The sequence below is a fragment of the Trichomonascus vanleenenianus genome, assembly GCF_965637985.1.
Source record: "Trichomonascus vanleenenianus strain CLIB 3782 genome assembly, contig: TRVA0_005S, whole genome shotgun sequence".
Lineage (NCBI taxonomy): Eukaryota > Fungi > Ascomycota > Dipodascomycetes > Dipodascales > Trichomonascaceae > Blastobotrys > Blastobotrys vanleenenianus.
The window spans coordinates 57,737-81,481 of record NW_027481882.1 but is presented as its reverse complement, the minus strand read 5'-3'; the positions used below and the strand labels follow the sequence as shown (position 1 = coordinate 81,481).

Below are 23,745 nucleotides of genomic sequence, written 5' to 3'. Positions count from 1 at the left end.
TGTTTGGCTTGAGTTATTGGGTAGGTTTTTCAATCTGTTACCCTCGAGACCATTCTATGCAGGCTTTCACTCTGTTATTCCCCGGGTCATTCTATATAGCCCTCGAGCTATTTGGTAGATATTAGGTCTGTGCTATTGGCCTCGAGGGTCGTCAGATCAATGATTAGCGGGCCCTTCTGCCTTCTGCCACAGATTAGTGCTTGAAATATATATCTGCTGGGGCTACCTGTCACAGGTTAACCCTTGAGGTATGTCATGTACCAGGTACATGCGAGGTTATTTGAAACGGAGTTTATTATAGATGTTGATGTAGATGGTTGTACTCTGTTAGCCTCGAGGGTCAGATCAGTTGTTTGCGAGCCAGTCTCTCTCACAGGTTACCCCCTGGAATATACTTCTTGTAAGTTTGTACAGTAGCTTGCTAAGATCTACGTCCATTTAAAAGTAGTTTTTAGCAGTCCGGCTCAGTACTGGTGTAGTACCACAGTAGGAGCTATTGAGATTCAACGAATTGGTCAGATCCGGCTCAGAGCGTCACTAAGGGGCGGAGGACTGGGGCCATACTTGTTGGAATGAAACCTTTTCCGTAATTTAGTACACTAGTTCATGGTAATATTCCCATATCTGAACCCCAGATGCTTTGACAGTAATAACGGTAACGGTTACTGGGGGAACACCTATAGTAGTGGCTGACGATGGGGTGCGGCTGAGAAGACCTTAAATCGAACCTCCTCACACGCGGTCTTCGACTTCATGCATGGACTAACGGGATGGATAATGGGCCATCGCTGTTTCCGCCTATAGAAAAGGGCCATTTTGGCGAGCAGGAGGAGGAAGTGGGCCAGAACAATGAGGGGGACGTCCTGTCGCCATCGCAGATGTCGATGGTGTCTCTGTTCACTGGGTCCGACAGCTCGTCGGTGTGCATAGACGACGAGGATGCCGAGTACCAGAACGCTATGTCCGTGCTACGCACCCAGCACACGCGAAACAGCCATACCAGCCGCGCGCCGGCCGCAGCCACTAGTGCCGGGATGATGATGAGCGACTTTGAGCAGTACAACCGCCGGGTCGCCCGCGAGGTCGTGCTCAAGGAGCGCATAACCCGCCGCTTCAAGCGACAGCGGCAGGCCAAGTATAACCAGGCGTCGCGGTACTACGGCAACTACTTCTCCGTGGGCCAGAGCGAGGGTGAGACTGTCGAGAAGTTCACTCCGTCGCACGCCGTCGACAGCTTCAACGGCCGGCGTCAGAACAGTTCATACAACTACCAGCTCAACCGCCTCAACGAAGATATCATCAACCAGGACCACCTTGCACGCGAAGGTGAGATCTCCCTGACTACCTTTGACGCGGTTCCTGAGGAGGAAGATAACCTATCTTTTGTGACGCTAGATGTGGACGCGCTGGAGTCGGAGGATGAAGACGATCTAGACAGCATAGAGAGCATATCCACGCCGAGCGAGAAACCTGCCCCGCGACTTAAGCGGCGGCTGTACTCGCGCCATGTCCAGCTCATGTCCCTGGGCGCCGGCATTGGCGTGGGTGTCCTCATCAACTCGGGCCAGACCATGTTCGTGAGCGGGCCCCTGGGCCTCGTCCTCGGGTATATCATCGCTGGCATAATGGTACTCTGTGCTGTGACGAGCTTCGGCGAGATGGTGGCCCTCGTTCCCAGCGAGGGGGGCATCCCCGCTCTAATTGCGCGGTTCGGTGACCGCTCGTTGGGGCTCGCCCTCGGGGCTTGCTACTGGATCGCCTCCTCCATGGCACTTCCCTCAGAGGTGACCGCTGGGGCCATCATGCTGACCTACTACCCGGAGCTGACGTACCCGACCCAGAGCGTAGTCGTGTGGATCCTGTTCTTCCTCATGATTGTACTGGTTATCAATCTGACAGGTCCAGGGTCGTTCGGAGAGGTCCAAATGTGGCTGAGCCTCGGGTCCGTACTGCTCATGCTGTTCTACATGGTGCTCATGTTCGTGGTAAACTCTGGCATCTCCGGATACCAGACCATTGGCCTGAAATACTGGCGGTACTCGCAGTCCGACTTTGAGCACGACCGCGTATACGGACCCCTGAGGCCGGTGTATCCGCTTAATGTGTCGCTAGTCGGCGACAACGTCACCGTGACGGGCATTGGCGGAAGTCTGGGACGGTTCATACAGGTGTGGGCAGGCATCACGAGCGCTGCCTTTTCGTATGTCGGCACTGAGATCATCTTCGTCACAGCGGGCGAAGTGCGTAACCCGCGAAAGGCTGTGCCGACGGCGACCAAGACCATCTTCTTCCGCGTTGCCATTGTGTACATTCTCACTGTTTTTGCTGCGTCGCTCAATGTGTACGCCGGCGACACGCGGTTCATGGCGTTCTACTTGTCGTCGTCCGACATTGAGCCAGAGCTTCCAGTAAACGGGACCATCCAGGAGTCTGATCCCGGAGGATGTGCCGTAGCGCATACGGCCTGGAGCACGACGATCCTGGGCGCATCTAATGCGAGTCCATTCATCATTGCTCTGCAGAACGCTGGGCAGTGCGCTTTTGCGTCCGCCGTCAATGCGACGTTCATCGTGTTTGCCGTCACTTCGGGAGTCGCGCATCTCTATGCCGCCAGTCGCACGCTCTACGGTCTCGCCCAAATCTCGACATGGCCCAGAGTGCGCAGCGTGTTTGGTCGGTGCAGCTACGGGGGCGTGCCTTACGTAGCCGTACTCGTTTCATTTTCATTCTCCTTCCTGGCGTTTCTCACGGCTAACCACAAGACGGCCCAGGTGTTTGAGTGGCTCGTGTCCCTAACGACTTCGTCGGGCTTGCTCGTGTGGGCCGGCATGTGTTTTGTGTATATTCGCTTCTACAAGGCGCTCCAACTGCGACCAGACATCACGCCGCGCGATCACGACATGTACCCGTACAAGTCGCCTTTCCAGCCGTACACTGCCTACGCCGGGCTCACCCTCAACACTGTGGTTGCCGTGTTCATTGGGTTCCCTATGTTCTTGAAGGAGCAATGGGACACGCAGCATTTCTTTGCCGTGTACGTGAGCCTGTTCTTCTGCATCGTCGTCTACATGAGCCACAAGCTCATTACACGATCCAAGTTCCCTCCGCTGAGTGAGGTCGATTTAGACACTGGGCGCAAGGAAATGGAGCGCGTGGGATGGGTCGAGGACCGGGTGTACACCCGTGGCTGGCGCGACTCCTGGTGGGCAATGGCCAACCGCACTCGCAAGCTCCTTCACTCTGCTAAGCGTTATGCCAGGCGAATTTTTAAAAAATAGCCCCATCTGCTGGTTTTACTCCATCCGCTGGGGTTTTGATGACATACTAACCTTTGCTAATGATTTGCTTGTCCTTATTAATCCGCTTATCAGACAAGATTGATCTTTTTTGTATCCTATCATTGTCGCCATTATTTATTAGTAATGTCGTAATATTCGCGTTTCACGTAATCCGTATCACGATCCGCTCACACTGTTGATAGCCTTTCACCGTTCTCGATTAACCATTTCACCACTGTAACCACAGTTCTCAATTTTACAGACGAATGAATACTTTGTAGCTTAACTATCGCCCTAGATGCCTTGTCGTTAGGGTCTTTGGATGATTCTATAAGACGGCATTCATGGCTAATCTTACGTATAGAAAAATCAGGGGAAAGCCGCGCACGGCTAAACCTTGGCAAGCACCCCTGAATCTGCTTGGGCCCGCAAGGACTTCAAATATTTGTATTTAGGCTGCCTAAAAATTTTTATCAAGCTCATTTTCTATAAAATTGAGTTTTAGCTAATACTGATAGTCGCGCTTTCCGCGAACTATATGCCAGAGTAAACACAACTGGGTTCAGTAGTCAATTAGCTGGGGTCCGTAATCGATGAAGCAATTCGGCCTTCAGGATTCTGCTGTAGAACATTTATTCCGACGTCTACAAGTGTTTATTGGAGTTGCTTGTAGTTTTTTTACAACTCCTCTGCACCGCTTGGTTCCCTCGGCGAATGTCGGAATAAGACGAACCATGGTACAAATGCCCATAATGGCATATCATTCTAAGACACTAGTCTATAGATAACTATCACATCGAGCATTGCAAGGCTCGTGGAGATAACTGTTAGCAATTAGACCAGCTTGTTGAGAATAATATCCGCTGGAAAAGCTTTATTTCGATGTTATGTCAGGAACTGAAGGTGAAGCTTTGTGCCCGCTTCCGAGACTGCAAATGAATTCATGAAGTGGACCACACAGGCTTCGGTGGGTTAATCGCAAAGTCATTTTCAACTATTAAATATGTACTACTCCGTCGTCTCTTAACGGCGGAGACGCGAAAGCGACAATGACGATGTTACAACATTTGTACAAGCTGTTCCTTTTGCTTTTCAACAAGATACGCCTCCATCTCCAATAGGGTCGGTATTTTGGGCAGCTCTATTGGCTCAATTGGTTTACCCGGATTGCCAGGGAGAATGCTCGCCTCGTATTCCTGCTCTTCTCTAACTAACGCACTGTCATCACCAAGGCCAAAGTACTCCGCATCCAGATTCTCAGTCGATTCCTCCTCTTCTTCGTAGTACTCGCCGCACTCAAGTTTCTGCTTGCGCACACGTTCCTTGGCCGCCGCATCCAGCGTTTCTCTGACCCCCGGCAGGTCTTTAGCCCGCCCGTAGTACTTGTACCCACCTTGGCCGGAGAGAGATGCTGCCTGGAACAGCTTAGTCCGGAGATAATTTGGCCCGCCGAGATCCTTAATGCGGTACTCCCAGGCCGTTTTCTCTCGCATAAGTTTGTTTATTTCGTCATTGACATCGCGAATCTGATACTGCGATAAGATAGGGTCGTTGATCCGGGTGATCTTGCGACTGATCTCGCTCACCACCTGCGATCTCCATCGTTCGCACTCGTGAACTTCCTCTACCGAGTCAATCCGTCGGGGTCTGTGCGATTTGAACGACATATCACTAATATTTAATGGTACATTACGTACAATACGTACGGTAGTGTGGAAATGTCAAAATGTTTCATCAATTTTCGGCAACACCGATACGCATGCAGACCCCCTTCCCCCCCCCCCCCCCCCCCCGGTACAGTTGGGAAGACACACGCCATACAGTTTACTTAATGTAGGCAGCCATATACCTGTATGTAATGTGTTTATGAAAAAGCTGTGAATACTTGGCTGCACCTGTAGGTGGCAATTGATTACCTACCGGTAATGATGGGTTGATCACAAGTTGATCATAAGTACACTGTATCACCGTTACCTCCTGCACAGGCTTTCCCACTTTGCGTTTTGCGGGGCCAATTGTCACTGTATACCACTGTGGGAAATAATACGTAGAAGGAGGCTAGCAATAGCAGCGGTTACGGAAAAGCAACAGCTATTCGTGACAGAAGATACGTCCAATTGCAGTGTAGAAGTCGTCTCCCCACATGCCATTGTCCACGATACAAAGGCCCCTACATCTGACAAATAAATATAATGATGCCTGGGAATTAAATAGCAAGATACGTCGTTCCTGCTTCGCTCTACATATATTATCGTACTTTAATTGCTACACCCTATACAACATGGCAATACCTGCCGTATGTAGTGCAATGAGCAACAGGGCGTGATGTGATACGCCGTCTACGTCATGCGCGCATAATCCTCGGCAGAGAGCGCGATATTGCCGGCACACTGTATCAGTAGCTGACCTGATTGGAGTACCTACTACTAGTCGGAGTAACAGGAATAGCTGGCGCAATATTTGGCTATTAATATCGCCAAAACAGCACGCCCACGTAACTTGAGGGGTTTATAGGATTCACCTCAAATATGGTGAATAAACCTATAAAAAGCAGACACAACACATGCAGTCAAAGGGAAGCCGCCACGGTGAAACGCCCAAGGATCGACGTGCCCACGAGTCGCGAAGATGCCCGCGAAATTTGGTGATGCGGGGCGCGCGTTGGGACAAACAGTAGCCCAAAACGCGTGTGCATGGCAGGCATAATTTGTGGAGATGCGCGTGAAGGGTGAAGGAAAAAAAAAAAAAAAAAAATAGAAGCGGAACCTAACCCAGGACGTACGGGAGCCGGAGGCATCAGTTGCTGCTCTTCTCTCAAAGATAAGCCATTCATGAAGGCCCTAGCACGCGAGCGGAGTGAGATGGAGAAGCTGGCAGGCACTGTGAGAGCGTAATTGATATATCCGAGAGTTGCAAAAACGAGAACAAGACCCCCAATCCCGTCTCCCGGCTTGCCCTAATGTCTGCCAAGGAGGACCCGTACCAGCAGCGCCAGGAGCACCTTCACCAGCACCAGCAGCACCACCACCATGACATGGTGTCCCAGCGGGCGTTCCACATGGAGGACACGGCTCCGACAAGCGCCTTTGACACGGCGGCGGCGGTCGCGGTGGCGACAGGGTTTGAGGACGGCCCAAGCGGACCCGCCGGAGGAGGTGGTGGAGGTGGAGCAGGCGTGCTGGATCCAGAGATTATGCGGCCAGGTGGCGGCGCTCAATACGCCCAGCAGAGCTCGTTTTTCCCAATGTCGCTGGGCCAGCATCCTCAGGGCCAGTACCGGTCGCTCCAGACGCCGTCCCAGCTGGCGCCGCACCAACAGCCGCAGCCGCAGCAGAGTATTCACCACCCGAGCCAACGGCATCAGCAAGGAAGCATTGGCATGTCTCTCCAAACGACGCAATCACCGTTGCCGGATTTAGAGAATAGCAGCTCTTTGAAGGAAAATTCAGTGCAGTTTATGGCCAACAGTAAGCATCATAGCCCGTCATCCTCGTCGGGGCGCTCAGACGACGCGGCTGCACAGCGCGAAACGATGCAAATCTTGCAAATGGCCGCTGGTATGAGTAATTCTGGCTTTGAGAAGGAACAGCGCCAACAGCAACATCAGCATCAACGCTTTAGAATGAACCAGTTCAGCCAATTCCCGCAGTCTCAGTCCCAGTCCCAGCTGTACGACCCTTCCGTGTCGAGCTCTGCTAATAATACCGACACTGGTATGGCTGAGTTCTCCATACAGCACCCCCATGTTGTGCGGTACTCGTCTCGGGTACGCAACACATCGCGGCAGGTCCACCCGAGCAGCAATGGCGGGCGGAGACGCCGAATCCGCCTCGGATGGACCAAAGATGAGACGGAGAACCTCATGCAAGGGTGCAAAACGCACGGCGTGGGCAACTGGAAGAAGATTCTCACTGACCCAAACCTCAAGTTCAACAGCCGTACCGCTGTCGACCTCAAGGACCGGTTCCGCACCTCGTTCCCCGAGGAGTATGCGAGGCTGTACCCCAATGCCCGCACCCACAAGCAGAAGCGCAAGCGAAGTAGCAGTGGCGAGCTCGTAGTAGACAGCATTGGCTCGACAACGACTCCGGGGGGCCAGATCGTACCGGCTCACCCAGACTCGCTCGACCCGGCCACTGCCACGCTGAGCAGCGACTCGATACTCTCGGCCGACACGGGCCTGGTCAAGATTAACCGCAAGGAGCGTCGTTCGTTCACGGCCGACGAGGACGAGGCATTGCTCAAAGGGTTTGAGAAGTACGGCCCAGCGTGGTCCCGCATCCAGCGAGATACGGACTTTGGGCTCATGGATAGACGGTCTACGGACTTGCGGGACCGGTTCAGGAATGCATTCCCCGATAAGTACATCGCTGCTGGCTACAAGGGCCGCACGCGCAAGAATTCATCTTCATCGTCTACGAATCAGCAGCTGCAGGCAAACCAGTCGACACCACGAAATGCGCAGATGCAGCAGCAGCCCTCATCACAAGATCTGTTGGGCATCTCCTCTACATTTCTACAGACCCAGCCACAGCAGCCGTCAAGATATTATATGTCCAACGTCAATGGAAGATAACCCATAGACTATATTTATTTATTACTTTCTAATGAACTGCCGGTACATATTTTACGAGATGATGTGATTCCAGGGGGGGTCTCAAACGATGGAGTGCGGCTGAAACAGATCGGAAGATTTGAATCGCGACATGTTTGACATATTTCACGAAGGTTTACTAAACCTCGCTAGTTTTAAATGCGGTGTGGGGATTCCAACCTTGTTGAGACAAGGAGGGCCAGAGTCGTGTATTGATCTTTGTATATCGACGGAACATATAATATCAGGATACATAACCCGATCGCCGAGAGCCAATTGCATGGATACTAGTGGCGTGCCTTGTGATGACAGGAACGGGATCTTAGAGTCTTGGAGTATTTCCAGCTCTATTTATTGAACCCGTTAAACAGGATCATTTTCTTTTATATATATAACACCTAGTATTTCAGTTTTATTGGAAACCTTAACCTTGGCCCTGGAAGTCTTGAGACCGGCCGTATATATTAATACGTTTGATTGCATTGATTGATTAATCAATTTTAGGACAATGAAATGGCTGATTGCTTTAATAATGGTGTCGCTTGTGTCTGCTGCATCGCGCCATCGTCATCGCAGGGATGACATTGCGTCTGTTAAACCGAAGTTGAATGCGGTCGAACGTCAGGCCCACACTCACTTCAATCGGTACAATGGGTCATACCTCGAGTTCAGCTTCCCTCCTCGTCGAGGTAGCAGCCGGCTCCGCGAGATTTACGGAAGTTATGACGATGACGATGACAGTGACAATTGGGAAGACGACGACTACGACGATTATGATGATGATGATGATGATGATGATGATGGAGACGATGATTATGATACATTCTCTTCATTCGACAAGACCATTAATGGCAAGCCTGGTAACATTGCCTATAAACCATCGCGCGATCCTGTAGATTTGGTTGAGGACACACAAATCCAGCAAGGCATCACTAATCTGGACGAGGATAAGCTTGTGTACGACTCAATTGTGTACTCTCCGTACAACAATGACCGCTCGTGCAAGGATTTGAGCGCTGTTGAGGCAGACATGAAGCTTATCTCGTCCAGGCCTATTAAATCGCTGCGAGTATACTCCACCGACTGCAATGCCCTCAACAATGTGATCCCCACTGCCAAGAAGTACGATATTAAAGTCAACCAAGGCTTGTGGATTGGCCCCAGTGGAGCAGATTCAATAGACGGCCAAGTCAACGATCTAGTCAATTTTGGAAAGGCCAATGGGTGGGGCCAGTTCACCATGGTTCTCGTGGGCAACGAGGCAGTACTACAGAATTGGGTCACTGCAGGGCAGCTAGTGGACAAGGTTCGGCAGGTAAAGGAGCGTCTCCGCGATGCTGGCTACCAGGGTCCCATCTCAACCTCGGAGCCGCCAGTGACATATATGCGAACCCCTGAGCTCTGCAATAATGACGTGCTTGACTTTGTCGGCATCAACCCCCATCCGTTTTTTGATCCCGGTTCTAATGCCGACAGTGCCGGCACCTTTGTGGCCGGCCAGGTGACGCTGACGAAGCAGCACTGTCCGAACAAGAAGATATATATTACGGAGACTGGATATCCGTCGGCAGGCAAGCCATTGGGCAACAATTCTCCGAGCCCAGAGAACCAGCAGAAGGCCATTCGCAACATTGTTCAGGTCACGAATGGTTACGCGACTTTCTTGACCGCCTTTGACGATTTGTGGAAGGACCCAGGGCCGTGGAACATTGAACAACATTTTGGCATCCTCCATTTGATTAGGACTGCTCATTAATTTTTCGAAGAGGAGCTAACTCAATTACTCAACTACCGGGTAGTCCATTAATCATTTAATCAGCTGGCCATTTATTCAATTAATTCATAAATCAATTATTCAATTATTCAATTACAGAATCTATTAACGTTACCAGGTTACCGGATATGACTTATAATATGCGTTACCATAATAATAATTTTCCATAATACTCTGAGATGAACTCATGCCAAATGAATTTTGTGATTGGTGCAATCAAGTACAGTACTACAAATTAATAATTACAGTAATTAATCAATTACCGGATAATCAATAAATCAACGACCGGTATTTAAATGCGTACTAAATTACTCAATTACACAACTTACACAGATGGTCAACTTGTTGAACGAATGGATCCTTATCCATTCTTTCCGTCGTAGCTACTGGTTGTGTGTCAGAGACTTGATCCCCGGTGAGTTCCTGCATTGCTGTCTATCTGCTTACATCTCCAACCATGGGAACTTCCCTCAATTTATCTTTCATGCCACCGGTGTGATTCTCCTTCGCTTCATCACCGATGTTCCGACTCCGTAGCTCGGCTATTCTCCGAACCGTTTCACTTCGGTCACTCTCCGAGCCTGTCTACATCGGTCACTCGCCGAGCCTGTCTACATCGGACATTCACCGAACCGCTATACCTCAACACAACTGCCTGGTGCTCAATATGAATGTTCAATATTCTATATATAACCCAGTCCTCTTATTAGTCCACTTAGTTGACTCTCCCGAATATAGCAATTGTAGTAATCTTCAAGCACTTTAGAGCTTTAAAGTACCGCTACAACATTTTCTCAAATACCAGCACCGAAATTAGGGTAGACGGGACAATTATTTCACGTCTCAGTACGTGAAATCGGTACTTGACGGCGTTGGTAATAGATAGTGCATGGTCAAATACAGGCAGGAAAACTCTCCTAGATATTTTATCTTATACCGGGTAAACAGTTTGTTTATTCTATGAAGCTAGGTTACAATTTGGTGGAGCCGTTTTGGGCCTCCTTAATAGTCTTATAAGCAAGCTCAGCAAAGATATGAAGCGTAGCAGCGTGTTCGGCAGCCTTGGCTGAGGAGGCCTGACCGACAGCATGGCGAGCTTTGATGCCATGAATAATCACTGCCAGTCTCAAGTGGGCATAGACTTGGGCAAAAGTCCAAAATTGAGCTGGGTCCCATCCAGCCGCTTCCTGGTACCGCCGGAGGTTTTCCACCAAAGTGGGCGCATCAATTTCGGCGTTCATGCTGCCCATGAGCTTCTTTCGCGCTTCAGCAGGAATAGAGTACGGCATGAGCAAGTTGCCCAGATCAGCCAGAGGATGGCCAATTGTGCAGAGCTCCCAGTCGAGCATGGCAATGACACGGTTCTCGGTCGGATGGAAGATGAGGTTATCAATCTTATAGTCCCCATGCACGATACCCACACGCTCTGGAGGCATGTTAGACTTCATCCACTCGACAATGTAGTCGAAATGCGGGATTGGACCCACTGGCTTGCCGGTGAGCTTGGATACGACAGCTGCCTGGGCTTCGGCGACCTTTGAGAGAGTGATGATCTGCCTAGGGTAATGGCTGCTGAGATTACGCAGGAAGTTCTGGGGCAGACCGATCTTCGTCGGGTCGAGTGCATGCAGTTTGGCGAGCGAGGTGACGGCAGATCGCCAGCACTCGTCCCGATCTTTTTTCGACAGCTCTGGAAAGGTTGGGCTGTGGAAGATTCGGCCTTGCACAAACTCCATAATGTAGAAGTCAGTGCCAATGACTGACTTGTCCTGGCACAGCTCAATTGGCTTTGGCACCGGCACGTCGGTCGGGTACAGCGCCTTGAGCATGTAGAACTCTCGGTCGACTCGGTGGGCTGTCTTGGATACGAGCTGGCCATCCGGCTGCTTTCTCAACACATACTTGCGCTTCCTGGCATCGACGATCTGGTACGATGGGTTGGACTGGCCGAACCCGAACTGCTTGACCGTGAAGGGCGCCTCGAACTGTTCAGGGTGCTTCCCCACCAGGTACTCCGTCAGCCCTTCGACGTTGAGCTTGCTCCTGATCTCTCCGAGATCAGCCTCTGTATCGACTCGTGCCATTGTAAATTTGAAAAGAAAAATCTATTTCTTTAGCTAAACACAGGAATCCACGGCTGATATATAGTTCTGGCCTATTGTGGGGCAAACCCGTTTCAAACCCCGTTTCCGACCGAGGTTCCCTCACCAACATACATTATCAAATACCGACATGCCGACCGAGCTGTCTAGCTCCACATCAACTATATATTTAAAAGACGAAGTTACAATTATGCACCCTAGGTTCTACTATCTAGTTCAACTATAGTTTTCGAGGGTCAGCCCTAGAGTTCCGTAATACGACTCCTCTGCGAAGTGGAGCTACAGGGGGGTTGGGGGTTACCTCCACCGCAGGCCCGCTCCAAAGACGAGGACTTAAAAATGGTTTTTATTTTTTTTTAAGGCGGAGGTAAGTTGGGGGACTGGTCCGTGATAGTAAGCCGTCGACGCAGAATGTGTTTGAGGGCCAACCCTCGAGCTCCCGTAACTCTGCTTACCGGAGGTCCCCGCCTCGGAGATTCATTACAGCGTAACAAAAAACTCCCAACAGAGAGCCGGTGCGTGGTTACAGTGTAACGGGAGCCTCGCAACAACATAACAAATCTGTCGCAGCAGAGGTACCCATAGTTACAGGCAACTCGCAGTACACCGGGTACGTACCGTAGTGTGACAAGCTGCCAAGGGGGGGTTGGGCGGACTGGTCCCCCCTTGAATACTAGCCTAGGCTTCAATTACAATTGCCTCTGCGAAAATACGAGAGTTTGGGGGGATTGAGCGTTAGAACATATCCAATTAAATCGTCGTATTAGTGTATAAATAATCGTCAAATCTAGAAGTCAATGACCTTCTTTGGGAAAAACTCATCAATGAGGTCGAGGTAGTATGGTTTGAGCTCCTCGACCGAGTGGGCGTTGTCGGACTTGGAGTAGAGGTCGTATGGGTTGAAGGCCTTGACAGCCTCAAGCATTTTCTTGTCATGCTCGTTCATAAGCTTATGGTAGGCGCCCTCCCGGTGCCATGGGTAGAAGGAATGGTACCGGATCATGGCGAGAGCCTCGTCTGGCAGGGTCGACTGCGTCTTGCAAACGTGGTACATGTACTCGTCGTGTCCCCAGGAGAGCATGACGGCGTCGAGACCGCAGCCCTCGTTGTAGATGCCAAATTCAGTAGAGTAGATAGGGTGATCGTAGTCCGGGTTCGCCTTGAAAGTGTCTGGATAGATGTTTCGCTCGTCGAACCGGCAGCCGACGGGGAAGGTGTCGCCCACAACGTCCCATTGGCCCTGGGCGTCAAAGAAGTAGAGCAGCTTGCCCAGGTCGTGGAGGAGGCCGGTCAGCTGCATCCATCGCGGCTTGCCGTCTCGTCGGATGGCCTCGGCCGTCTGCAGGGCGTGCTCGATCTGCGAGAGCTCGGTATCCGGGTCGCTTTCGTCGATGAGCGTGTTGAGCCGCTCGAGGGCCTCCCAAATTGTCATGCTTGCCCGGCTCTTGGTCTTGAAGTTGACTCGCGCCTGAAGGTTGTACGCGACGGTCTGCTTAGCGTGTTGCTCGGCGTAGAACTGCTTGACTCGGTCGCAAGCGTCCTCGTACTGTCGGAACTGCGTTTTGTCCTTGTTGGCGTCGAATTTGGACTCCGAGTTCCATTGGGTATCCATCTGCGACTTGAGGGCATTGACAGCCAGAATGGCGTCGTCCGTCTGCTCGAGCAGATGGCCCTTCTTCTCGGCGAGCGGATCAACGGTCGGCAGGGTAGCGGTAGCGGTAGCGGCTGGTGGAGACATCTTTTGCAGTCTTTTGCGGTGAAATTCTAGTTCTTGGATGCGGGCTCGCTTGTATGCGTCGGGGCAGGACGTGCTGTTATTATTCGCTGTACTAGAGGAAGTCGAGAGTCGTCTCTTGGTTGATTCGCTTCTCTCTTGCAGAGTGCTAGTGATTATCGCTGCCATTTTCGAGGGGGCTACTTCTCTCTTATATAGTGTTTCTATCGCTGCGCCCTCCATCAGCAAACCCGCCGCACTCTGGGCATCTAAACACGGAGCCTCGTCCGACAGTATAGTATTTTGCTCTTCTAAGTCGTCCTCTTTTCGCCCCAAGAAGACTGGTTCTCCACGGAGCTTAGGTCCGAGGGCAGATTCTTTGCTCTCCGCTGGGCGGCCGTGCTCCACACTACGCAGGCGTGCTGAAGTCCACGCACCTCGGGGCATGCCGCCGACTGGCTGCGATCGTCTCCTCGGACGAGACTTCCGTACAGTGTGGGGTGCTTTATCATTCCTTTTCGGGAAGGCAATTTCCCCGAGCAACTGGCTTGTGGGGTTAATAGTAATTGCGGCCCTGTCATTAGCCACCACGGCCCGGACCCCTGGGGGCTCCGCTGACCAGAGGGCTGATTACAAAAAGTGGGCACGTTGTTTGGGCTAAGATCTCCCCTGAAGGGAGCTCGAGGAGAATCATTTCCAATATGAGTACGTACCGTTAACTCAACCGGTAGAGAACCGGCTGTCCCCCACGGAGGTCAGCCCGAAGAACCAATTGATCCCGGCAAAGCATCTCCGCGAATGGTACGATTTCTCATGGAAAACAAACCCGATCATTGCCATATATAGCTTAGTGGACGGTTATTTCAGAGCCCAGTGATTGGCCCTTACTCAACCGTTATGTAAAGTCGGACGTCCCACTGATTGTCGCCATGCCTAAATGTCTCCTGCTTAGTCAGCCCCCCCCCCCATTCTCCTCCCCCAATATCACCTATAAGAATCCCTCCCCCTGTGGGGCTCATCTCCGGGGCGATATTGTAGTGATCAATGGTCTCCGCGAAGCGGAGCTATGGGGGGTTTGGGCCTGGCCCCAATTGAATCCTAAGCTAGTGTCCAATGTGGGGGGGGGGGGGGGGGGGAATGCTGTTTTAATGGTCTTTGTAACTGCTGTTGGGAGTATTTTGTTACGCTGTAACGAAGCTCCCTTGGAAGAAGGCGGAGATCGCCAATATCGAATATTACTCATGCACTGGCACACATGCCCCACGGATGAGGGATGTGGGTCCAGGAGACAATCGCAGGCCCATCCCATACGGCACGTGGAGACATTTTGAACATTTCATTACATTGAACTGCCGCTTCCACGTGTGTTTCGTCGGGTCCTTTCGATGGGCCTTGCGCCTCACACAAACCGCGCTCGGTATTTTTACCGGTCTCGGATCGTCGACTTCGCCATTCTAAGTGGGCTATATTTAAAGTTGGACTCTTACCTGCGAAGCCCGACAGAGAGGCACGTATAAATCGCAAATAGCTCTAAAAGGAAGGGAACTATGTGTATGTGATACTGGGAATGCTATGAAAGAAGCCGCTTTGATCTCTAACGGCTGTGAAGCAGCACGACCCGGACCCATGCTGAAGTCAAACGTCTCCGAGAGCTCCATCTCCTCGACGGACTCGCGGTTCAAGCCGATTAGCGGCTACCGTCCACTCTGTGCCGGCCACCGGGGGTAAGTGATGACATCTTTTGCGTAGTTGGGGGGCTAACTCTCTTGTAGGTTCAAGGCGTCGTACCCGGAGAACACCATTGCAGCCATGCGTGCAGCTATAGAGGCTGGTGCGACCATCATTGAGACGGACATCCAGGTATCTGGAGACGGCGTAGTTGTTGTCACCCACGACCCCAACTCGTTCCGGTGCTTTGGCGTCAAGCACGACATTCCGACGACTCCGTACCACGGCGTGCTCAACAAGCTGCTGACGACAATGGAACCGCGCGAGCCCATGCCGACATTTGAGCAGATTGCCCGGCTGTTCGCCGAGAGTGCTGAATTCTCGCAGATTCAGCTCATGCTCGACGTCAAGCGGACGAACGAGCCGGGAGTCATCACCAAGGTGGTGTCCATTTTGCGAGAGGTAAACCCGGACATGAACTTCTGGGGCCAGCGCATGGTGTTTGGCATTTGGCGCGAGGACGTTCTCGCCGCAGTAAAGATGGAGTCTCCGGAGATTCCTGTAGTGTTTATTGGCGTCTCCAAGTCGCTGGCGAGGCGGTTCATGGCCCATGACCAGGTGGTCGGCATCTCGCTCCATCACATTGTGCTGAGCATTGCGGGCGGGTCGCAACTGGTGGCTGAGGCCAAGGCCAGAGGCCGACTTGTGTATTCGTGGACGATTAACAGCGACCAAGCCATGCGGTGGGCGATTTCGGCCAACTTGGATGGTGTCATTACTGACACTCCGGATGTGTACAACCGGTTGTTGGAGCGCATCACCGACCAGGACCTGAATAAGGTCTCGCCGACGAGCCTGTACTCGTGGACCGAGCGGTTTGTCAAGTTCCCGCTCGCCATTCTCACCTTAAGGTTCTTCCTCACTCTTGCATGGGTTATTTCTGTCTTTACCGGGCGGGCTCCGTTATAATTGCTAGACTAGTTGTAATGCGTGGCACTTCTGCACGGGCCCTTCATGAACTTGAGTAACTGAACGTAGCTGGACTATCCCTTAGAATTGTACTGGGAATAGAGTGGCAAATACCACAAAAGTAGGACGAGTCAGTGTAAGAGTAAGTCGGCCATAAGTATAGCGGAACCTCGGTCCTACGAGTAAATGCATGCTGAAAGGTTTTCAGTTACTTCTGACAGCCGTATAAATGGCTGAGACATTGAAAGTGCCTTTCTGAAGGTAGACACAGCTACCTTCATTCGCTTCCTTATTCATTAGGCGGCAAAATATACAATCCAGAATTTCCCTGGATCACCATCTGAGCATCTTTAATTGCCTCTTTAATACACTCTGTGGATTGAAATCTTTATTGAAGGGTGTAGTGTGTCAACGGCTAAAAATGATGAACATTCCAGTAGACAATGCCTGACTATCTACAGGACTTGAGGAGGAGAGGGGAGGAGGTATATTATACTCATAATCATGCATTACCAATATCTCATAAAACAATAAAACCCTTACTCGGGGCCCAGCTCTGCCATAGATATGCCTAAGGTTCAACAACGCGCAGCTTAGGCATCGATAACCCCCAGGATATCACTAATCCTTATTACGGAGAATAAAAAGGATCAGGGCTTCATGAGATTACCTAAAACGCACATTACGCACTAGATGTGTTTGTGGATTGTTGATAGGCGTCCGGCCTGGAAACGATTTTTAAAGAAAGTACATTGTCGTGTACTACTGTATTACGCCTACCTGCGTGTTTAGAGAAATTCATCAATTGGCTTGCAATACCCACAATTCTCAAATCGCCATGATATAAAAGAATTTGTGACGGGGAGTTTGGGTGCAGAGCCCTAACTACGAGCGTTCAAGGGCTGGCCCTCGAACATACATAGCTGGGAGACATTAGGACATGTTAATACCTAAATTGGCTGGCAATGACCACAATTTGCAGGGTGTCACGTAATGAGGGGGCATGGGACACATCTAGGGCATATTAGGAGTTCATTTCTGTGAATACTTTTACTGGCGGGGGTCTATTGAGCGGAGACTAGTAGGTGCCATTGGCGGCGGCGGAAAGCAGGACGTGGGCAATGGCCGTCTTTGGCGGGATCATCATACCGCTCTCCACAGTCTCGTGTCGCAAAAGCTTCTGCAACATCTCCAGAGGCACCCACTGGGCGTCTTCGAGCTCTGGGTCGTGGTCGAGGCGGATCTCTTCCGTCTCGGCCTGGGCAATACATCCCATCATGATCATGGCCGGGTACGGCCACGGCTGGGTGGCATGCACCTTAACTTTGCCGACCCGCACGCCCGACTCCTCAAACACCTCTCGCCGCACGCAGTCCTCGATGGACTCGCCCGGTTCGAGGAACCCGGCGAGGCACGAGTACATCTTGGCCACTCCATGGCGCTTGTTGAGCCCGAGCAGCACATGGGTCCCGGCACGGTTGAGCACGGCGACAATGACGACACAGTCGGTACGCGGGAACGACAGGTTGCTGATTGTCTTGTGCGAAACGCAGTTGCCGCCCCGATTGGCACACAGCAGCTTGCAACCGCCATTGATGGGCAGCAGCGGTGAGCCGCACGAGCCGCAAAACAGGTTGCGAGCTAACCAGTCAATGTACATGCGTGACTGCGAGTAGACGGGGGCGTCGAACCGCGAGGATAGTTTCAGCATGCGTGCGTTCTGGAAGGTCCACTCCGCAGGCAGCGAGTCCAGCAGCGCATTGATCTTGTTCGAGAGCTCTGGCGGGATGTGAGTGTACAGAGTCACGTCGATCGCAAAGTAAGGGCGTCCGGCATACTCCTTGTAAGTAAGCGTGCCGTTGCAGTCACTCTCGTCGACTCCAACGAATACCATGTTGACGTAGGGCCGCGGGGAGTCGGCGGTGAGCTTCCACTGCTCATAAGCGGCCTTCTCCTCGACGCCAAAGTCGTCGATAATCGACGAAACTTGGGCATACGACAGGTACGCCAGCGCCGGACGCTCATCGTAGTCTCTAATGAGCGGGTTTAGCTTTTGGAGCGGAATGAATCGCGCTGATTCGTGGGCGGCCGCCGCATGGAGGAACGTGTAGTCCTCCCGAAGGAAACTCAGCCGGTTAAGCGGGTTACCACTGAAGTACGTGCTATGCTCTTCTATCATCTCTATACCTGATTGTGTATTCTATACTACCCTGGGCACTACGAGAGGATAGGAGAGGAAAGGGGGGGGGGGTTGACAGGTATTAGGCTAGTACCAGCTGCTGCAGGATGGGGGGTGCTCCGGACATTAGAAATACAATACACTTAACTTGTGCATGCACATTGGCCCGCTCGTAAATGGACGAAGCACAATAATAATAATTGTTAGAAGAATTAGTATAACTAATGTACAATTGCCCGAATATCTATAAAAAAAAACGCCTAAAATGTCAAAAAAACTCAAACCCAAACGACAGTGTCGAGAGCCGGGGACCTGCCTCGGCGATTTTCGGTATCTCGGTGTTACAGCACGAGTGCGGAGAACCCAATGGCGGCGACCAAGGCACCAATTGGGGCGACCAGAGTGGAGCCCAGGTTCTGCTTCGCGGAAGTCCGTGCTGCGGAAGTTGGTGGTGGCGAGCTCGTCTCGGTGGCCAGGCTGGTCGCGATCGTCGTCGACGAGTTGTCGACGGCGTTATTGTAGAGGACGGCCCGGCTTGAGGGGAAGAGCCCGCCTGAAACGAACGAAACAGGGTGGGTCACATCAGAGACGGTACCACTCTTGGCAAGGAGATTCAAGTCCATGCTAAACTTGCCCAGCTTGGACACGACCTCGACGCCGGTAGTCTTGGCCGACGAAGTCGTCAAGGACACCGGGGTAGTGGTAATGGTGGCGGTCGCCAGGGAGGAGGAAGTTGAAGCGATTGCGCTTGATGGAGTGCTGGCGGAAGAAGAAGAAGAAGAAGAAGAAGAAGAAGAAGAGCTTGAGCTTGAGCTAGTAGAAGAACTAGTGGCAAGAGCCGACGAAGTGGAAGGCCCAGCAGACGAAGATAAAATTGGAGAAGATGAAGCTGCAACAGACGAAACTGGAGCGGATGAAGCCGGAGAAGACGAAACTGGGGAGGAAGCTGGAGGAGCTGGAGAAGACGAAGGTGGAGCCGAAGCAGCTGGAGAGGAGCTTCTGGAAATGGATCCAGAACCACTAGAACTGGAGGATCCAGAGCCAACTTCAAACACCTCAATGTAGGCCGAGTTGCCGTTAGTCGCAGTGACGACGCAAAACGCGCCGTCGCCAGCTCCATCGGCAGCCTCGTTCGAAGTCACGCCGTTGATGCCAACCTTGCTCGGGTCAATTTCGCAGGGAACGCCATTGCAATTTTCGCCATTGCACACAATTCGGACGCCAAAGCTCGGCAGCGTGTCCTTAAATGGACAGTCATTCTGGAGGTACACGGGGTTCCAGCCAATCTTTACAAACGTGTTGCCGTTGCTGTCAGTATTGGCGCCAGCCACGTAAGGGGACCAATTGCCCCATGGATTCGCGCTGGTGCCCCACACACAGCCGTCAGTGGTGCTGACGCCCGGAGGATTAACGTAGTAATGCGCCGCAGTGCTCACCCAGTAGGACGGGCCCGGCACGGCAATAGTCTCAGAGCAGCCTTGGTCAATGTTGGTCGGAATCAGCATGGCTTCGTTTCCGGGCAGCACCGTCTGACAAAACGCAACGTTTTGAGAGCACTGGTTCCGCACCTGGACCTTGCCGGTCCCATCTACGCAGTAGGGCCTGTTTGAGAACGGCTTTTGCATGGTGCCGTTCTGGTCGCAGTAAAGGCCGCCGTACTGGCTCTGGGGGTACGTGTAGGCCGTAGCCTGGGGGTCCCACTGCATTGAGAGCTGGCCTGGCGGGCACGCGTAAGGGCACCAATTGCCCGGCGTGCATGGCTGGTTTGGCGACATGGCCCATCCGGCGTTCTGGTCATTTGGGGTGACCGCTACTAGCCCTACGTTGCTCGGGAAGACGCACTGGCCGTCGCGTTTGCTGAGGTCGATTTCGGCCACGGATGGGCCGTGGTTGTTGTTTTGATGGGTATGAGCCGTCGCCGAGACGCTAGACCCGCTAGCGAGTATGGCAGCAGCAATGAGGTATAAATTCATCTGGCAATGTTATTCTGCGCCCTATGGGAAGAAAAAAAAACGAATGGACTGACAGGCTCCCTAAGTGAACGAGTGAATATGAGCTGTCTAAAATTTCCCTTGACGCGATCGATAAATCGAATAACAGTCCTCCTTGCCCCCCTGATATTCAAGCTTATTGTCTAATCGGTATAATTGCATCCGCATTGGAGGCGCCCCCTTGCCTTAAATATGTACAAAATTTTTTTATGCCAATAGGAGCCCTCCGGCCAGTGTTTACGCAAGGCCCGACCCGGTTAAGATCGGTGCACATCACTCCTTCCGCAAGCAGGTGCGGCATTCGCCCGGACCCCCATTCACAGGAGCACAGATCGCCTATTCCGGTATGGTACCTGCTGTATTCGGACAGCTGTCTACGACAGGGGTACTCAGATCTATGAAAATGACAAAACTGAAATGAAATGTCTGTTCCAAGCCGCATTTGAGTTTACTACCGACATGCGTTGAACTTTGTCCATTTCTTGCAGCACTGTTTGTAACGGTATTACAGTGTACTGTTACAGTTGTACCTTAGTGTGTTTTATGTTTTCTGTGCTGCGTACAGCATATGTGCTCACAATCTGGGCATGGCTTTAGATTATGCTGGTTGGCTATATGTGAACTGCTTCGCGTATATAGAGCGCTTGTGCTATAGCCACACACCTCAGGCTACACAGCGTGGGCTTACACTATTACAAACAGATAACAAGATAAAATTGAATAGTAGTAATCTGCTAAGTAGCTGGTGAGGTCTGGGAGACACTTGAAATACAATACCATCATCACTCATACAATAGCGATTTCACAGTCATATAACAATCAGTCTCATACAGCAGCAATTCTACGCTCATACCAATAATCATTCATACAATAGCAATTTTACGTTCAGACCAATAATCATTTATACAATAGCAATTTTACTTGCTATAACTAGTCGATCATGCTATAACAAATTCACTCGTATATCGATTGGGCCGCCCAGCGGTACCGCTGTATGGGATAGGAAACCGTTCTCCTACAAGAAGAGATTAAAAGCGACCAGCTTTATGGCATTAACAACGCTTCGCTTGAGGAGTTGCTCTACTCTTTCGAGTTCTATTACGCAAAGCTAGCTGATCACCTTACGAAGGGAGGACACACACTTCAGCAGGCACCACTAAAGCTATCACAATTGTTCTCATCTCTGCACACAACGGAGCTACAGAGAACCTGTGCGTATCGTTCTAATGTTAACTGCGGGGATTATCCCCTCCCTGATGTTCAGCTTCGGGGAGGAAATGTTACAAGATCTCCGCGAAGCGGAGCTACGGGGGTTTGGGGGCAGGCACTTGAAGAAGAGGAGCGTTCATTGAGGCCATTGAGCAGCCAATGGCTTCGCGTTGCGAAGAATGCGCAGAGTTGGAAATCATTTTTATTAGTATTAAATTATATATCTGGAAACTTATGCTAAGACCGGAGTGGTTGGGGAGGGGGGTTAAAAAAAAAAAACTTCGAAAAAACATGCAATTTCGCCTTCGTCTTTCGTCTTACGTCTTCTCCTGAAACTCTATTAGTGTGGGGACATTACAACCATGGCTGCTGTTGCTGTTGTTGCTGGGACGAGAGGTGGCCCTGCTGCACCTGGCGCTGCTGGTGGCTCGCGGCCACGGCGGCTGCTGAGGCGCTCTGCATCGCCATGGGCGGGGTGCCACCGAGGCCAGACTCGTATATCCGCTGGGCCCGCGCGGCTTCTGCGGCGGACGCCGCTGCCGTGGCATCAATCTCATCCTTTTTGGACGCGTGCCGCATGTACTGCTGCTGTTGGGAATTGCTGCCCGAGGGCTGGAGCTCGTTGTTGCTAGCTGTGTGATCCTTCTTCTTCTGCTCCTCGTCTGCCTCGGCCTGCTGAAGCTGCAGCCGCTGCTGGTTCAGCTGCTGTTGGCGCTTCTCTTGCTCCTTCTGGCTCTTGCACATGGTCCAGTCAAACACATAGTCGTAGAGGTACCGCTGGCGAATGAAAAGGTCCCGCAGGATCTTTCGCAGAAATACGTAGTCGGGTTTGTCGTCGAACCGCAGCGACCGCGCGTAGTTGAGGAACATGGTGAACTCCATGGGCAGCCCGCGCGTAAGCACGTCGGCCGAGGTCGTCATTTTGCGCTCCATAATGCGGTCGTACTTCTGGCGCTTCGTCTGCGCCTTGAGGCCCTGCCACGGCAGCGACCCACGAATGAAGTAGATGAGCACGTACGCCAGCGACTCAATGTCGTCTCGTCGCGACTGCTCAACGCCGAGATGTGTGTTGATGCTGGCGTACCTCGCCGTGCCCGTCAAGTTCTTGTTCTCACGGTACGGGATATGCAAATGTGTCCGCGGGTCGCGGTATTTCTTGGCCAGTCCAAAGTCAATTACATTGACCTGGTTGCCCCGGCGGCCAATGCCCATGAGGAAGTTGTCGGGCTTAATGTCGCGGTGGATGAAGTTCTTGGCGTGGATGAACTCAATGCGCCCAATAAGCTGGTCCGCCAGCAACAGCACCGTCTTGTACGTGAACTGCCGGTTGCAGAAATTGAACAGGTCCTCGAGACTCGGGCCCAGAAGGTCAATCACCAGCGCGTGGTACCCGCTCTCAGTGCCATACCACCGCACAAAGGGGATGCCAATGCCGCCCGACAGGCACCGGTACACGCGTGCCTCGTACTCGAGCTGCGGATGCCGTGTTCGCACCGACTCGAGCTTAATCGCCACCTCCTCTCCAGAGATGATGTTCGTTCCTGCGTCGTTAGCCCCAAATTAAATAAAAAAAATTTTTTGAACAAACTTACCCAGGTAAATGTCGCCAAAGGACCCCGAGCCGATTTTACGCCCGATTTTATACTTCTTGCCCAAGCGAAGGTCGCTATTCGCACTACCCCTGTTAGCAAATTTTTCTCTCTTCTCCACCCAGAACTCCACCCAGAACCCCAGCTGTGGCCAGCCTCGGGCTTGACGGCCTTAAAACCCGGTAAACAGCAGTACTTACAGTGACGCCGATGAGGAGGACATTTGAGCCAGGTCCTATTTTTTTCTTACGTCGGTCTACAGTGAGGAGGTTGCTGTGACCTTCTCTTTGTGTTGTCGTACAAATATTCCCTCCTTCCGTAAACCCAGAAGTCGTTTTCCCTCAGGCCTGTCGTCGTTCAGCGAGGAAAAGGAATAACAAACAGGAGGAAAAAAATGAAAATTTCCCGTCCAATCAGCCTATTTCAAAACAGAAAAAATGCGGTCGTTGAAGAGAAGCAGATGTTTTTTTTGTGTTTTTTGGGTGTTTGTGTGTGTCGTAGTGTGAGGGAGGGTGGTGCAAACAGGGTCTCCCAACCTCTCTCTCCTTCGGCCTTTTACGCCAGCGCATCACCGCATCCCTTCCCGCGGCTACAGTGCTATATCCGGCGCCCTTAACTTAACCCTTTTTGATTTTTAATTACATATATATTGCCTATGGATCTGGTACATTGTTAAAT

At 51.8% G+C, this 23,745-nt stretch overlaps 10 protein-coding genes across 10 annotated transcripts; 4 read left to right on the top strand and 6 right to left on the bottom strand.

Moving 5' to 3' along the window:
• Window positions 1-770: 770 nt before the first annotated feature.
• On the top strand, window positions 771-3,278 carry SSY1 (Ssy1p; the record flags this gene model as incomplete). The annotated part of the gene is made up of 1 exon (XM_076682836.1): window positions 771-3,278. The coding sequence occupies one exon, from the start codon at window positions 771-773 to the stop codon at window positions 3,276-3,278; it is 2,508 nt and encodes an 835-aa protein (XP_076542811.1).
• A 1,058-nt stretch (window positions 3,279-4,336) lies between these two features.
• ISY1 (Isy1p) lies at window positions 4,337-4,945 on the bottom strand (the record flags this gene model as incomplete). Its single annotated transcript, XM_076682835.1, has 1 exon — window positions 4,337-4,945. One exon carries the CDS (start codon window positions 4,943-4,945, stop codon window positions 4,337-4,339), a length of 609 nt encoding a protein of 202 aa, XP_076542810.1.
• Window positions 4,946-6,237: 1,292 nt separating this feature from the next.
• TRVA0_005S00760 (telomere repeat binding factor family protein) lies at window positions 6,238-7,854 on the top strand (the record flags this gene model as incomplete). The annotated part of the gene is made up of 1 exon (XM_076682834.1): window positions 6,238-7,854. The coding sequence occupies one exon, from the start codon at window positions 6,238-6,240 to the stop codon at window positions 7,852-7,854; it is 1,617 nt and encodes a 538-aa protein (XP_076542809.1).
• A 550-nt stretch (window positions 7,855-8,404) lies between these two features.
• TRVA0_005S00738 (uncharacterized protein) lies at window positions 8,405-9,628 on the top strand (the record flags this gene model as incomplete). Its single annotated transcript, XM_076682833.1, has 1 exon — window positions 8,405-9,628. One exon carries the CDS (start codon window positions 8,405-8,407, stop codon window positions 9,626-9,628), a length of 1,224 nt encoding a protein of 407 aa, XP_076542808.1.
• Window positions 9,629-10,617: 989 nt separating this feature from the next.
• On the bottom strand, window positions 10,618-11,730 carry TRVA0_005S00716 (phosphotransferase family protein; the record flags this gene model as incomplete). Its single annotated transcript, XM_076682832.1, has 1 exon — window positions 10,618-11,730. The coding sequence occupies one exon, from the start codon at window positions 11,728-11,730 to the stop codon at window positions 10,618-10,620; it is 1,113 nt and encodes a 370-aa protein (XP_076542807.1).
• An 805-nt stretch (window positions 11,731-12,535) lies between these two features.
• Window positions 12,536-13,909, bottom strand: TRVA0_005S00694 (inositol oxygenase; the record flags this gene model as incomplete). The annotated part of the gene is made up of 1 exon (XM_076682831.1): window positions 12,536-13,909. The coding sequence occupies one exon, from the start codon at window positions 13,907-13,909 to the stop codon at window positions 12,536-12,538; it is 1,374 nt and encodes a 457-aa protein (XP_076542806.1).
• A 1,100-nt stretch (window positions 13,910-15,009) lies between these two features.
• On the top strand, window positions 15,010-16,099 carry PGC1 (phosphatidylglycerol phospholipase; the record flags this gene model as incomplete). Its single annotated transcript, XM_076682830.1, has 3 exons — window positions 15,010-15,013; window positions 15,072-15,186; window positions 15,235-16,099. 3 exons carry the CDS (start codon window positions 15,010-15,012, stop codon window positions 16,097-16,099), a joined length of 984 nt encoding a protein of 327 aa, XP_076542805.1.
• Window positions 16,100-17,177: 1,078 nt separating this feature from the next.
• NPY1 (NAD(+) diphosphatase) lies at window positions 17,178-18,278 on the bottom strand (the record flags this gene model as incomplete). The annotated part of the gene is made up of 1 exon (XM_076682829.1): window positions 17,178-18,278. One exon carries the CDS (start codon window positions 18,276-18,278, stop codon window positions 17,178-17,180), a length of 1,101 nt encoding a protein of 366 aa, XP_076542804.1.
• A 341-nt stretch (window positions 18,279-18,619) lies between these two features.
• TRVA0_005S00628 (SUN domain-containing protein) lies at window positions 18,620-20,251 on the bottom strand (the record flags this gene model as incomplete). Its single annotated transcript, XM_076682828.1, has 1 exon — window positions 18,620-20,251. The coding sequence occupies one exon, from the start codon at window positions 20,249-20,251 to the stop codon at window positions 18,620-18,622; it is 1,632 nt and encodes a 543-aa protein (XP_076542803.1).
• Window positions 20,252-21,832: 1,581 nt separating this feature from the next.
• HRR25 (serine/threonine protein kinase HRR25) lies at window positions 21,833-23,290 on the bottom strand (the record flags this gene model as incomplete). The annotated part of the gene is made up of 3 exons (XM_076682827.1): window positions 21,833-23,019; window positions 23,071-23,153; window positions 23,268-23,290. 3 exons carry the CDS (start codon window positions 23,288-23,290, stop codon window positions 21,833-21,835), a joined length of 1,293 nt encoding a protein of 430 aa, XP_076542802.1.
• Between the last annotated feature and the right edge of the window lie 455 nt (window positions 23,291-23,745).